This window comes from Mirounga angustirostris, unplaced genomic scaffold (assembly GCF_029215605.1).
Source record: "Mirounga angustirostris isolate CCGP_5_RB_7025 unplaced genomic scaffold, mMirAng1.0.hap1 SCAF_8, whole genome shotgun sequence".
NCBI classification, from domain to species: domain Eukaryota; kingdom Metazoa; phylum Chordata; class Mammalia; order Carnivora; family Phocidae; genus Mirounga; species Mirounga angustirostris.
The window spans coordinates 122642438-122656702 of record NW_026991716.1 but is presented as its reverse complement, the minus strand read 5'-3'; the positions used below and the strand labels follow the sequence as shown (position 1 = coordinate 122656702).

General features: G+C 37.3%; 1 protein-coding gene and 1 pseudogene across 1 annotated transcript in view; one reads left to right on the top strand and one right to left on the bottom strand.

Moving 5' to 3' along the window:
- The window catches only part of NMBR (neuromedin B receptor), a 57295-nt gene that overhangs the window by 34135 nt on the left and 8895 nt on the right, over positions 1–14265 (top strand). The window contains exon 2 of the mRNA XM_045865639.2: positions 2830–3869. Within this exon, the coding sequence (XP_045721595.1) occupies positions 3412–3869 (458 nt within the window). The 5' untranslated portion in view covers positions 2830–3411. The remainder of the gene's footprint in view (positions 1–2829; positions 3870–14265) is intronic.
- LOC123837129 (coiled-coil-helix-coiled-coil-helix domain-containing protein 2-like) lies at positions 10608–12228 on the bottom strand (annotated as a pseudogene).

Below are 14265 nucleotides of genomic sequence, written 5' to 3'. Positions count from 1 at the left end.
TTCAAATTCACTGATCTCTTCTGCAGTGTTTGATATGCTCTTAATCCTATAAAATTTATTTCCCATCACATTGTTTTTTCCTCTGTAGAAATTGAATATGTCTTTTTATATTCACCATTTCTCTATGTTAATGCTAATGTTTTCTTCTTCCTTCTCAAACACATGTATAAGGTTTAGTTACATTTTTAATATCTTTATCTATTTATTGTGTCATGTGTATAATTATTGGTTTAGTTTCCATTGACTGATTTTTTTTTCTTTTTTTCTTTTTTTTTTTTTTGGTTGTGATTTCCAGCTTATTTCATGAATTTTAAACAACAAAGAATGTTTATATATACTTCTGAATAGATTTTGTTCAGTTTAGGGCAATGAAATGTATAATATATATTTTATAAACATTGAATACTTCAGTATTAAAATGTGTCCTTCAATTATATAGAAATCACATTTTTTCATGCAATTTTATTCTCTTGGAACAATGAGATACAGTGGACTTTGAAGTCAAATATAATAAACTTCAAAATACAGTTTTACTAAAGTCTTTAGGAAATTAAGGAAGTTACCTTACCTCTATGAGTTTTGATCATCTCATATGCAAAATTAAGACTCAAATATGTATCTCATAGAAGATGTACAAACATTAAATTAGATATGACTCTAAGGAACTTAATGTGATGTATAGAACATAGACTATAATAAAAAAAATTGCCCATTTGGTAGATGTTTATTCTGATGTATACTGATTCTATACAAATGAGACAATACCCATGCACCTATATGTAATATGATGATATGTCTAAATGGTACATACATAATTATAATAATTTTATAATATTTTAATAAAATATCAGTAAGGTTATTATTATTAAAGCATTCATTACACTCTCCAATCTCATGAACCTAAGACTTCAAGTAAATACATATGGATTCACTTAAAATGCAAAAATTCAATAATCTAGATGCTTCATTTCTACAATGCCAACAATTGCATATTTATTAATCCAGTTTTTAGACTAAACATTTTTCTCATCTAAATGCTTAGCATCATCAGACATCGTCACAGGAGAATACAGATATTTGTACAGCAATCTAGACTACAATATGTTTTCACATAAAAAAGGTTAGAATGGGATAGTTGCAGTTTGAAAGTGAGAGATTTCATAATATAGGAGATTGCTTTGGTAGTTAATTTATTTTGCATAATAAGATTGGATGTTAAAAGATAAAATGTAAATAATAACTTTGAAGATAAAATTCCTAGAGACATTCTCAACTTATATGTAATATTAATTGCCTTGATATATATGATATATAAAAGTGATTTATATACGTATATTCAAACTTATTTTATTTAGCCAACCTTAACCTAATAACAAATTAAGTAATGAGATCCAAGAAGAATATGATAAGGATTTGTAATCAAGTTAGAAAACATAAAATTGACTACAGTGCAAATGTTTATCTTGTCTAATGAAACTGTGATGTTTAAATGCTGTTATTGGCCAGAAATATTTAAAAATTGCTTACATTTTAGAAATGGGTTGGCACATTTCATCAGCTTATGTCTAGATCATTGTAAGTAGTTCTTGACTAATTTTCTTTTTATCACACAATTTTATTCTTTAGTAAACAAGAACCATCCTAATGTCATTTCTAATGAAGAGTGTTATTTGGCTAACTTCAGAACTGTGCCACTTCTGAGAAGTTTACATTAAAATCAGATGGTGTTAATTTGGAAAGTTGTTTTGGTTTGGGGAACATCCTATTTAAAATAGTGTTATCAGGTGATGGGGATTAAAGAGTACACTTATGATGAGCATTGAGTTATGTATGGAATTGCTGAATCACTCTCTTGTACAGCTGAAACTAAAAAAATCGTGCATTCTATATGTATTGAGTGTATATTTAGGGGTAGCATTGCTCAGTCATAGGCAATCATATGTTCAGCCTTAGTAGATATTGTCCAGCAAGTTTCCAAAAGAAAAAAAGTTGGAATTCACTTTGGAAAATTCCCCATTTCTACTAAAGTTGAACATATTCAATCATTGTGATCTAAAAAATCTACACCTGGGATTCAAATGTGCATCAGAAGACAGGCAAAGAATATTTATGGAAGCATTGTCCAAATTAGCTAAAACTATAAAGAATCCAAACGTCAACATTAGAACTGATAAATACAGTGGTATGTTTATACTAGAATACTCTGTGGCAATGAAAAATGGTACACACAAAATCACAAGTGGGTTTCACAGACATAATGTTGAGTGAAAGAAACTGGACACAAGATTAAATACTTTATGGTTCCAATTATAAGACGCTCAAAAGCAGCAAACTAATCTCAGATGATAAAAGGCAGAATAGGGGCGCCTGGGTGGCTCAGTTGGTTAAGTGACTGCCTTTGGCTCAGGTCATGATCCTGGAGTCCCTGGATCGAGTCCTGCATTGGGCTCCCTGCTCAGTGAGGAGCCTGCTTCTCCCTCTAACCCTCCCCCCTCTCATGTACTCTCTCTCTCTCTCTCTCATTCTCGCTCTCTCAAATAAATAAATAAATCTTTAAAAAAAAAAGGCAGAATAAATAGTGGTCACTTCAAGGGATAGTGGGTAGATTGTAGGCTCTGAATGGTGGTTAGATTAAGCTGTACATTTAAGAATTGTGTACGGTGTGCATACTCTAGTTCAATAAAATATGTTTAAAGCTCATACGCCAGCTTTTGGAAAGAGTTTCCCTATTTGGGGTGAAAAAAATTGGGTCAAGGAAGAAGAATGGGGAGGGAATTCCATTCATTTGCTCCATCCTTGTCACTTTCTCTTTCCTAAATTGTTTTCCAGTGTCAGGGCCTTGCCAGCCCAGCCCCTGAATTCGGAGGTTCCAAAACTGTCTGGAGCTCCTCCCGCTCGGAGGCGGGTGAGGATGGAACTGTGTAGGGGCGCAGAGTGAGAGAGAGGACTCAGATCCCCCCCAATTCCGCACATGCCAGCAGGAACTGCAGAAACAAGAGCAAAGCTGTGGAAAGAGCAAAGTGCCCGCCCAAGGTTTCAGCTGCGGTTCGCTGGTCAGCGGCAGGATGACCTCCTCCCCTCCCCGCGAACTGTGGGGCAGGTACTTTTATTAATTCCGGAGGGATAAATCTTTGTTCACAAAAGGACTGTTCTCCGCTAGCTACAAGGGAAAACAAACCACTGAGGATTAGAACAAAGACGCAACTGCTTTGCCTTTTTTTTTTTTTAAATTTGGAGGCAGCGGGCGCCAATGTGCCCCTTCCAGAAGTGAAGCATAGGAGGAGCGTGGACAGACTCCCTCTTTGGGACGCGGCGGTGTGACTAGCTCGCCCCAGGCAGTGCACTTGTGCCTGGGACAGGGAAATGGATTGAGCCCCAGTGTGTGTTGCACTTTTCAGGGCACCCGGGCGCATGAAAACTCCAGTGGACTCTTTTGGGAAGGAGAACATGCCCCCCAAGTCTCTTTGCAACCTCTCCCAGACCGCGGACGAGAATCCAAGCGGCTTCGTTCCCGGGGTGTCGGAGAGGGACTTCCTGCCCGCCTCGGACGGGACCAGCGCCAAGTTCGCGATCCGCTGCGCGATCGCGTCCCTCTACCTGCTCATCATCACGGTGGGCTTGCTGGGCAACATCATGCTGGTGAAGATCTTCATCACCAACAGCGCCATGAGGAGCGTCCCCAACATCTTCATCTCTAACCTAGCCGCTGGGGACTTGCTCCTGCTGCTCACCTGCGTCCCGGTGGATGCCTTGCGCTACTTCTTTGACGAGTGGATGTTCGGGAAGGTGGGCTGCAAGCTGATCCCGGTCATCCAGCTCACCTCCGTGGGGGTTTCCGTGTTCACTCTCACAGCGCTCAGCGCCGACAGGTAGGGGCGCAGGAAGTGGAGGTGTGGTCTGGAAAAGAGGTGGAAAGGCGTAGGAGTGCGGGGGCGGGGGTGGTTTGGAAAGGCTGGGGATGGGCAAGGAGAGAGGGAGAGAGAATGTATCCGGGAATTAGAGTAAAAGGAGTTAAAACGACTGAGATGTGAAGCTTGAAAATATATATAAGAAAATTATTACTTCTAAAATAATTAACACTGCCTTAGTTTGAAAGCAGTTTTAAAATTGCATATCCCAGTCTTCCTCCTCCCCTGCACATTGGAAATCTTTATTAATATTTCATAGAAAAGTTATAGAAAAATTGGGCAGCGGTGCAACTATCATGTAGAAACTTTTCTCGTGTGCCCAAATTTTAGAAGTGCACTTTCCTTATTCAGTACTTTAGTAACCTGATAGGTAAGAAAGTCTGACTTAATATTAGGGAAATATTTGATTTTGAGGTTTTTTTCAAATATGGGGAAACATTGTTTACACTTATTAACTAAATTCTGTTATCTATTTGGAGTCAAACAACTACAATAGTAAATGCTCTTCAGACAGATGACTATACATTCTTGTTTTAATACCTCAAGTCAAGTGACGCCCCCAACAGGTAGGTACCCAATTTTAGTGTCTTAAAATGGTGCTGTAAAAATACATTTTTTGACATTTAAAATACATTTTATTTCGTAAATCAAGACAAATTCATATTGATTATATTTAGTTTTCTTTAAAACAGTATCTTTTTTTTTTTAGAGAAACATTTACTTATGCTTACCAGTTTATTATAAAGGATATTATAAAGGATACCGATGAACAGCCAGATGATGAATACATAGGGCAAGGTACATGGGAAGGGGCACAGTGCCTCCATGCACATGCTCTCTCTAGGTACACCACTCACCCAACACCTCCATGTGTTCACCAGCTTGGAAGCTCTCCAAACCCCATCCTTTTGGAGTTTTATGGAGGCTTCTTTTTTTTTTTTTATGTTATGTTAATCACCATACATTACATCATTAGTTGTTTTTTTATTATTATGTTATGTTAATCACCATAAATTACAAAATTAGTTTTTGATGTAGTGTTCCATGATTCATTGTTTGCATATAACACCCAGTGCTCCATTCAATACGTGCCCTCTTTAATACCCATCACCAGGCTAACCCATCCCCCCACCGCCCTCCCCTCTAGAACCCTCATTTTGTTTCTCAGAGTCCATAGTCTCTCATGGTTCATCTCCCCCTCCGATTTTTTTGATATCAAATCTGCTTTTCACATATTTTAAACACGGGGAAGTGTCCACTGTTCTACCTTGCAGATCAGCTAAGTTCAACTATGTCATTCTCCAGGTGAAGATACTGAGGCCCAGGGAATGTTAAGTTCCCTTGGCAGAGCAGAGAGAAGAATCCAGGCCTGCTGACTCCTGGTCCAGTGCCCCTACCTCAGTCTGTTTATGATCATGCTTTCAGGCCTTTAAGCAGGAGGGATGTCTGAATGGGGGTGGGGACAAAATGTCCAATTAGGCAACTGTGCATGGAACCCTGGTCTAATTCCCTTGGGGATGGGGTATGGACGTAAGCTATTTAGACAAACAATTGGACTTGGATGATTAAGGTGGTGGTCACTCTCTTCTTCAATTTACATGTTGTTATTAATGGAAAATGAGTCCATCTAAATTTCCTGGTATTTGCAATAATACCCTTCCCTTACTCTGGCATTGAAGAGCTGTTCTTCGTTGAAGGAAAGACAGTAATCACTGGGGAGTTGAGAGCTTCTGTCCTTTTAAACCAAATATTATTGACATTTTGGTTTGTGTCATATTCTTTCTAAAACCACGTTCCTATAAAAATAGGTGACTTCGGGTAAATTATGTACCTTATCTTGCTAATATGACACCATTTCTATTACCTTTTATGAAGTTTTCTTTGACTCCTATAATTAAAATGTGACTTTTTAGTTTAGCTCCCCTTCCTTATAGGACCTATTTTAATTAGAAAGTTAAAAGAATTCTACTTAATGATTAGAATAAAACTTAATGAATAGCTATCACTACACTAGTTAAAATTACTATTGTTGTGCTTTAATTCCATGAGTAGCAAGATCCAAGGCTTGAGTTTATTTCATGCCATTTTTCTCAGCCTATTATCATGGAGACCCACAGATAAATTGGCTCTGACCAAGCTGCGAGAACATGCTATTCCTCATGTACTTACTGACTTTTTGGTTTGTTATGTGTGTCAAGTACTCTGTAAATGCAGCACAGATAACTTACTAAGGATAAAAAAAGCTGGGTTGCCTCTTCTACTTGGTCCAGATTTGCTTATTAGTGCATGTTTTGGAAACATAAATTAGGGAACTGGAATCCCTGGTGATGAAATGACCCAACATATCCCAATATTCAATTAAAATGCTTTGGAAATGTTTTGCTCTATATTGTCTACACGTCTACTTTTCTTCCAGAACATAGTAATCAACTGTTGATAAGTACTTGATCTCCTCACATTTTATTTAAGCAAATATTTTGATTTCCTGTCAATTTGATAACAAGTAGAAGACTAATCTCCCTTAGCACTGTGCTTATTTGTGTGTGAGTTTATTACCCTCACAACTCTATGAAGTAGGTATTAATATTATTACCATTTTGAAGTGAAGAAAACTAACTCTTGAAATTAAACAGCATGGTCTGAGATGGTGGGAATGGTGACCTCAGTTTGTTTTCTACTTTTATCTTGATGAATTTTTTTGTATTTTGAAAATGTACTTGTTTGCTTGCTCACATTAAATAGCGAATTATAGGCACTTGCATATTCTCTGTGGTTAAAACACATAACAGTTCTACACACACTCACACACACTCACACACTCACACACTCACCTATATGCTGATACTGAGTAGGTGGGGTCCCATAAACATACTTTGTTTATGGCTGGCATTATAGATCTCTCCTTCACTATCTATTACAGTAGCTTCATTTCCAAGTTTAGAATACAATTTCTTTGATTCTTGAAGACATTTTGGCCTCTAAAGGCCTCTAATTAGAATGCAACTAACTTTTAAGAATGAGTTCTTTTTCTTTTATAGGAAAAATTTCTCAGATTCCTAGTGCTGATCTGTAAACTTTATAATTTTGTATATTTACAAATGTAAAACTAGATATCTTATTCTTTTTTATGTGTTAACTAAAATGCATTTATAAATTAAATATTAAAAATCCATAAAAATAAAAGTGAAATTAATATTAATTTAATGTATCAGACCAAGTTGTTTTTCTGATATTAAATAGCCAATGTTGGATTGAATGTAAAAATAATTTTGCACCAAATCTGACTGAAGTGCTAAAATATGAATGGTTTCAAGCCTTTGTTTGCTAGTTAAGATAACCAGATTTAATTCCATAACTGAGTTAGTTCTATTAGGTATGAACCTTGAATCATTAACATTATTTGGATATTATACCAATGCAAACAGATACTCTCTTCAGTGTAGTTATTTGTTAAAATAGTGAAATAGATCAAATGTAGGCCCTGGATCTATATTTCCTAGGCTGTCAGAAGCGTTTTTATCAGTCTCAGTCCAGTAATGGGGCGGGGGGGGGGGGGGGGAGGGCATGCCATAATCTGTTTGCTGGGTTTTCACCAAAACTCCTGACTGAAGCTCAGATACTGATTAACCAGCTGGCCCGGACTGCAGATGATTTCTTCTTTGGTCTGGAGCCCTGGGTAGTAGGTGAGAAGCCCTTGCTTCTCTGTGCTGACATTAGCACTTTGAGTGTATTTCTCAACTCTTCTGGAGAGTACAGACTGGCAGTACCTCCTAAGAGAATACTCCCCACTTGCCCTTTTACCAGAGTGAGGACTTTTTTATTGTCAACTTGTTCCAAAAGAATTTAAGGGAGCTTAAAAATAAAGATACAAACAACATACAATGAAATAAAAAAGGGAGGAAACCCAGGTAGAGGAAAAATAAAAGTTGAAGATTATAAGTTGACTTATACTATCACAAAATGTGAGTCACATGTTTGTCTGCAAGCATTCTATCTGCCGATGCAAAAAGGGCATTTTTTTTTAAACAAAAGTTGCTATATTTAACTCCAATAAGTCAGATATCTTTTATTCATTGCTTCTAGCTTTTGAGAAAACTTTATAGTTTTTGAGGATTATTCACTCACCTTGATCTGAAACTTTTGGGACACACTATAAATAAGAAGGAATGCACCAGGAATGTGGGTGCTAGTCCTGCCTTTGTTAGGGTCAGATGTTCTAGTTGGAGAAGATGATAAAATAATGCAAAACACATGCTCTTAAGGTGGTTATTTTCTTCATTTGCAAATTAAGAATGATGTCTTCAACTGTAGAGCTGAGGGACTATAGCCAGGATCCTATTATTTCCCTACCTGGGTATTGAATGGAGAAAGACCAAAAGAGGAGAAGGGACATTAGTATTGGTAAGGCAGCTGGATGGTGAGTTCTGTCTCTGGGGCTCTACCTATCACTCTACTCCATGTTGCAACATCTCAGACAAGTCTTTCAGTTAATAATTTATGCTGATCTATTTGGCCCACTTCTTAGTGGAAACAAAGACACTCTAAGATGTATCTGTCAGTCTTCTGCCTGTGGTGCTACATTTAAATAGGGTCCATCTGCTCTGGTTGAGCCAGGAGGTGAGACAGTGAAGTTCAACAACACCTTCCTTATTGTTAGTTGTCCCAGCAGTACAGTTCTGTGTGTGTTTCAGGAATGAAAATAACAATTTACTTTTGTTCTGCCAGTTGCTGATTCCTCAGGAGGGTTGACCAGTCTCCAAGGTCTTTTAAAATTTTTAATTGCATTTTTATTTTCTCATTCTCAACAAGTTCTTTTTTAAAAAAAAATTAAAACTTGAGTATAGTTGATATACAATGTTATATTAGTTTCAGGTGTGTAATGTAGTGAGTCAACTTCTCTATATATTATTCTATTGCTCACCACAAGTGTAGCTACCATCTGTCACAATGCAACGTTATTACAATAACATTGATTATATTCCCTCACCCTCTCCCTCTTGTGGTTGTATGTTGTTTGTATCTTTATTTTTAAGCTCCCTTAAATTTTTTTGGGATAAGTTGACAATAAAAAAGTCCTCACTCTGGTAAAAGGGCAAGTGGGGAGTATTCTCTGTTCCTTTGATTCTCGTGACATTCATTGCATAACTGGAAACCCATATCTCCCACCCTCCTTCACCCATTTTGCTCATCCCCTCACCTCCCTTCCCTCTGGCAACTATTAGCTCATTCTCTGTATTTGTGGATCTGATTCTGCTTTTTGATTTTTTTATTCATTTGTTTTGTTTTTCAGGATCCACACATGAAAGAAATCATATGGTATTTGTCTTTCTCAATCTGACTTATTTCTCTTAGCATAATACCCTCTATGTCCATCCATGTTGTCACAAATGACATGATCTCATCCTTTATTGTGGTTGTATAATATTCCATTCAATAAGTTCATACTTAAAGTTTTTTAGTTAGTCCTGACTTGTTTATTTATTGTATTTCTGGAAAAGTTGATGTTGATATGAGGTGTATATGATTCTCTTCTGGAAGCAGTTGATTGAATATTCAGTACAAGATAGTTATATGCTATATTTGTGTATTTACTTGCCATTATTATCTTTACTTTTGAATCAATATATAGGTTTTAGATAATATTTATGTAGCCAGTAGATTATTTTAAGTCCACCCACATTCCAAATATGCTGACAACTGGTAACTGGAAAGTTCATTTGTTTATTTTCTATACAAAAAGATACATGTCTTCATTACATTTCCTTTTTTTAAATTGTTTTTGTTCCTGTATTCTTATTTGTTTTTGTATGATCAATGTTATTTTCAGTTTCAGTCCAGGCTCCAAGTGATGAACCAGCTTAATATTGCTAGGTTCAAACTTAATGAGCTATCTCTTAACTTATTGTTTTAATTATTGATACAAAATACTCATTGTTATTAGGTTAATAGCCTGTCTTTGTGAACACCACTGATTTATTGAGGTTCTGGGCAGTATTTTCTATTTCCAGTTACTCATGGAACTTCAAGGGGAACAAGAATAAATGCTAACCATTTATTTATCCCTAGCCCTTCCCTTGATTCTTCTATTTGCCATTAGGTTTTGATTTTTGTCTTCTGCAGATTTTCATTAAGAATATTCTTTCAGGGCACCTGGGTGGCTCAGACAGTTAAGCGTCTGCCTTCGACTCAGGTCATGATCCCAGGGTCCTGGGATCGAGTCCCACATCAGGCTCCCTGCTCCGTGGGGAGCCTGCTTCTCCCTCTGCCTCTGCCTCTCTCATGAATAAATAAATAATAAATAAATAAATGAGAGGTGCAGCTCTCTCATGAATAAATAAATAAAATCTTTTTTTTTTTAAAAAAGAATATTCTTTCAACTTTCAGTGTAGGCCTTCTTTACTTTTATTGTTTGTGGAAGTTTGGGGGGAATATTTTGAAAATGAAAATTTTAATAATTGTGATTTAATTTAAATTAATTTTGGGGAGAGAATCACATTTTGGGGGGGAGAAAATCACTTTATTCCAATTAATTCACAAATGAGAACATCACAAAAGGTGATTTAAGGAGGCACACAAACATCTGCCCAACCCCAAATTCAAACCACCTCAATGAACTTCTATACAGTGAGAACAACATTTTTCATTCCAATTCCAAAGAAAGCTGTATTTAGTGATGAAGGAGAAGCTTAACTGGTGGTTTTACACCTTATAGATTCACCTTCAATTATATTTTTATGCTAAATCAACTTGGTTATGAGAGATGATTTTCCATATCTTCAATTTGAACTTCTTGATTAGCCTAATCCATTTGCAAGTCTGCACTGTTTCAGCACCTCGCTGAAACCTTCACAAAGCTTCAGGTCACCCTGGTTCTGGGCACACTCCAGAAACTGTTTCATCTCGGAGTGGCCTGGGCCAACTGCTGCTGCTGCTGGTGTGCTGGCCGGGTTCCCTGAGGCTCCTGGTAAGTGATGTCAGGCCTTGAAGGCTCAGCATTGCCTCCTCCACTGAAGCCCCCAGTGATGGCATGACCTCTGGTGTGCCCCACAGCCACGCCAGCTGCAGTGGTTGCCATCTGGGCCATTGAGACCTGGCTGCCGGGTTGCCATCTGGGCCATTGAGACCTGGCTGCCGAGCCGACAGCAGCTGGTGGGGCCACTGCCGGCGCTGGTCTAGGGGCCGCTCTCATCCGAGGTGCCCGGCTGGCCGGAGGGGCCATGCGGGAGGTGCGGCTCCGGCTTCCACGCGGCACGGCGACTTGCAGAGCAGCTCGGCGTCTACAAGTCCGAGATCGAGGGAATCACATCTTAAGAGACAACCAAGCATTAGATTATGAGAGCATGACCTGGAGGTGACTGTGGGTATTTACATTGATTTGATGAAAATGCAGTTTTTAGAGATGACTTAAAAAATATGAAATGGGGCACCTGGGTGGCTCAGATGGTTAAGCGTCTGCCTTTGGCTCAGGTCATGATCCAGGGTCCTGGGATCGAGCCCCACATTGTTGGGCTCCCTGCTCAGTAGGGAGTCTGCTTCTCCCTCACCCTCTCCCTCTGCTGCTCCACCTGCTTGTGCTCTCTCTCTCTGTTAAACAAACAAACAAACAAACAAATAAATAAAATCTTTAAAAAAATATGAAGTATTACTTGCTAGTAGTATTGAGTATGGGAGTAACTGAGCCTCAATACTACTAGCAAGTAATACTCCCATAAAATGATCATTAAATTGAGAAAATGTGATTACAGACATACGTCAAGTCTTTCCATTTAAAAATACCACTGACTTTTAAAGGACAAGGAGATCGAATGTCTAAAAATGAGTAGAACAGATAAAGCATTTAATTTTTCAGCTGCATCTTCCGCGATGTGCCATAAACTGAAAAAATATAGCCTGAAGTCACAAGATAGTCTTGTGTGAATCCCCAATCATCTGCATACTGGCAGTCATTTCAACATCATTTAATCCTTTAATCTCAATGAGATTTTCTGTAAAATGGGTACTTTAATTAATTTTACTGCACAGGATTATTTTATCAAATGACATAATTAATGTGAAAGCATTTTTAAACAGTATGTAGCTGTGTAACTACTTATACTATGCCAACTGTGTGTCAGGATGACAAATAACCCATTAATTCAAGCCAATATTTATTCACATATGCAGGTAATTATTAGATAATAGACATTAAAGTGAAGAACAAAATGAGCTTATTGTAAAATTAATGAAAATGAGCTCTTTACCTTCTATAGGCCTTCTCCAATTCCTTTAATCATAGACTGGCTAGTTCCAACCTGTTGCCTTCACCGACACGGTTTGTCATTGTCATTCTCCTCCTCATGACACTTTCATATGTCATTTAAATCATACACTTTAATGGGTTAAGAACAAAGTAATTTGGTGGGGGGAGTGTAAAAAACAAATGGAATTGCTGAGCCCTCTGTAATTGAATCCTGTATTTCTCACTCTTTCCAAAGTAACATCCCACTTATTACATTATTTTAAAAAGATTATTGTTTTAGACATTCTGTTCTATGGTCTTGAATAGATATTTTTAAATAATAAATTTATTAATTTTATTCACAAAAAGTTTTACTTCTACAAGCTATAAATACATTTAGAACATGATGTGGTGAGCACTGGCTGTTATATGCAACTAAAGAATCATTGAACATTAGGGCGCCTGGGTGGCTCAGTTGGTTAAGCGACTGCCTTCGGCTCAGGTCATGATCCTAGAGTCCCGGGATCGAGTCCCACATCGGGCTCCCTGCTCAGCAGGGGGTCTGCTTCTCCCTCTGCCCTCTTCCCTCTCATACTCTCTGTCTCTCATTCTCTCTCTCTCAAATAAATAAATAAAATTTAAAAAAAAAAGATAAAAAAATCATTGAACATTATATCAAAAACTAATGATGTACTATAAGTTGGCTAATTGAATTAAAATAATAAAACATGATGTGGGGCACCTGGGTGGTTCAGTTGGTTAAGTGGCTGACTCTTGATTTTGGCTGAGGTCATGATCTCAGGGTTGTGGGACGGAGTCCTGCATCAGGCTCCATGCTCAGCAGGGAGTCTGCTTGAGTATTCTCTCTCTCCCTTTCCCTCTGCCCTTCCCCCTGCTTGTGTGCACTCTCTCTCTCTCAAATAAATAAACAAATCTTAAAAACAAAACAAAACAAAACATGATGTGACATATTGTAAAGGGCAGGCATCTAATTCTTAACACTGAACTTTCGCTGGATTCCAGATACTCTCCGCTGATGAATGTGTGTCCTTTGCACCAGACAAGTTCACAGGGGTCTTGTGGAAAGATGCACACTGCCACAGTCAATCTTCTTGAAAGGTGGTTTCTAAACCTGGTTTATATTCAGAATCATTTGAAAATCTTAGTAAAATGCAGAACCTCATATTTTTACCTCCTAGAGACTCTGTGCCAGTAAGTCTGGGGAAAAATCTAATACTTTATCTGTTTTCAGTTCCAGGTGATTCTGAATATTGATAAAGCTTGGGCATCACTGGACTAGACTGTGTCTCCATCTCTAACGTCCATTCTCCCCTTAACCTACTATCCAATGACCACCCCACTCTACCAAAACTGCTTTTAATAAGTGATCTCCTTGCTGCTCAGGCCACATTTCCTTATTAGTTCAACAAATGTTCACTGAGAAATGACTATGGGTCAGGCATTGTTATGCACTTTAGATACAACAGTAAGCAAAAGGAGGTTTCTGTTTTTGTTTTTACAGAGTATTTGACACAAAGGGTCTATACATCTTTTTGAAATTTTCTCTTTCTCTTGCTTCCACAATACCTTTCTCTCCTTTGTCAGATTGTTCACATTTAAATTCTTTGTTGTCCTCTGATAAATGAAACTATGATGAGAAAAAGAAAGAAACTATAGGTAATGTAGCTAGTAGGTTTATAGAAATGTGTAGTTGGAGATTTTGAGATATTGAGATGACTTTATATAAGCTAAAATGATCTAATTTTCATTATATATTTTGTAATATGATTATATTCCATTATCCCTTTACATTAAATTTAGACTATACACAGATATGATAAGGCAAGATTCAAAACAGAAATTAATGAAGAAGCATACTATTTATTAATATTTAATACATAAATGGTAATTATGTTTTCTTTAATCCCTTTTGATTGATTATTTTCTAGTTTTCCATTAGGGATACCTTTCTGAGACTATCTGAATGAAAAAAACATAACTTTTCACACATATCTGTTATGCTACTAAATTTAATGAGATAGTTTACATACTGAGGGACTGTTTCATTCCTACATTTTTATAAATATTTGAAGGAAAGATGATTAAACATGTCCATACTAATTTGCACTGTATTGCTTG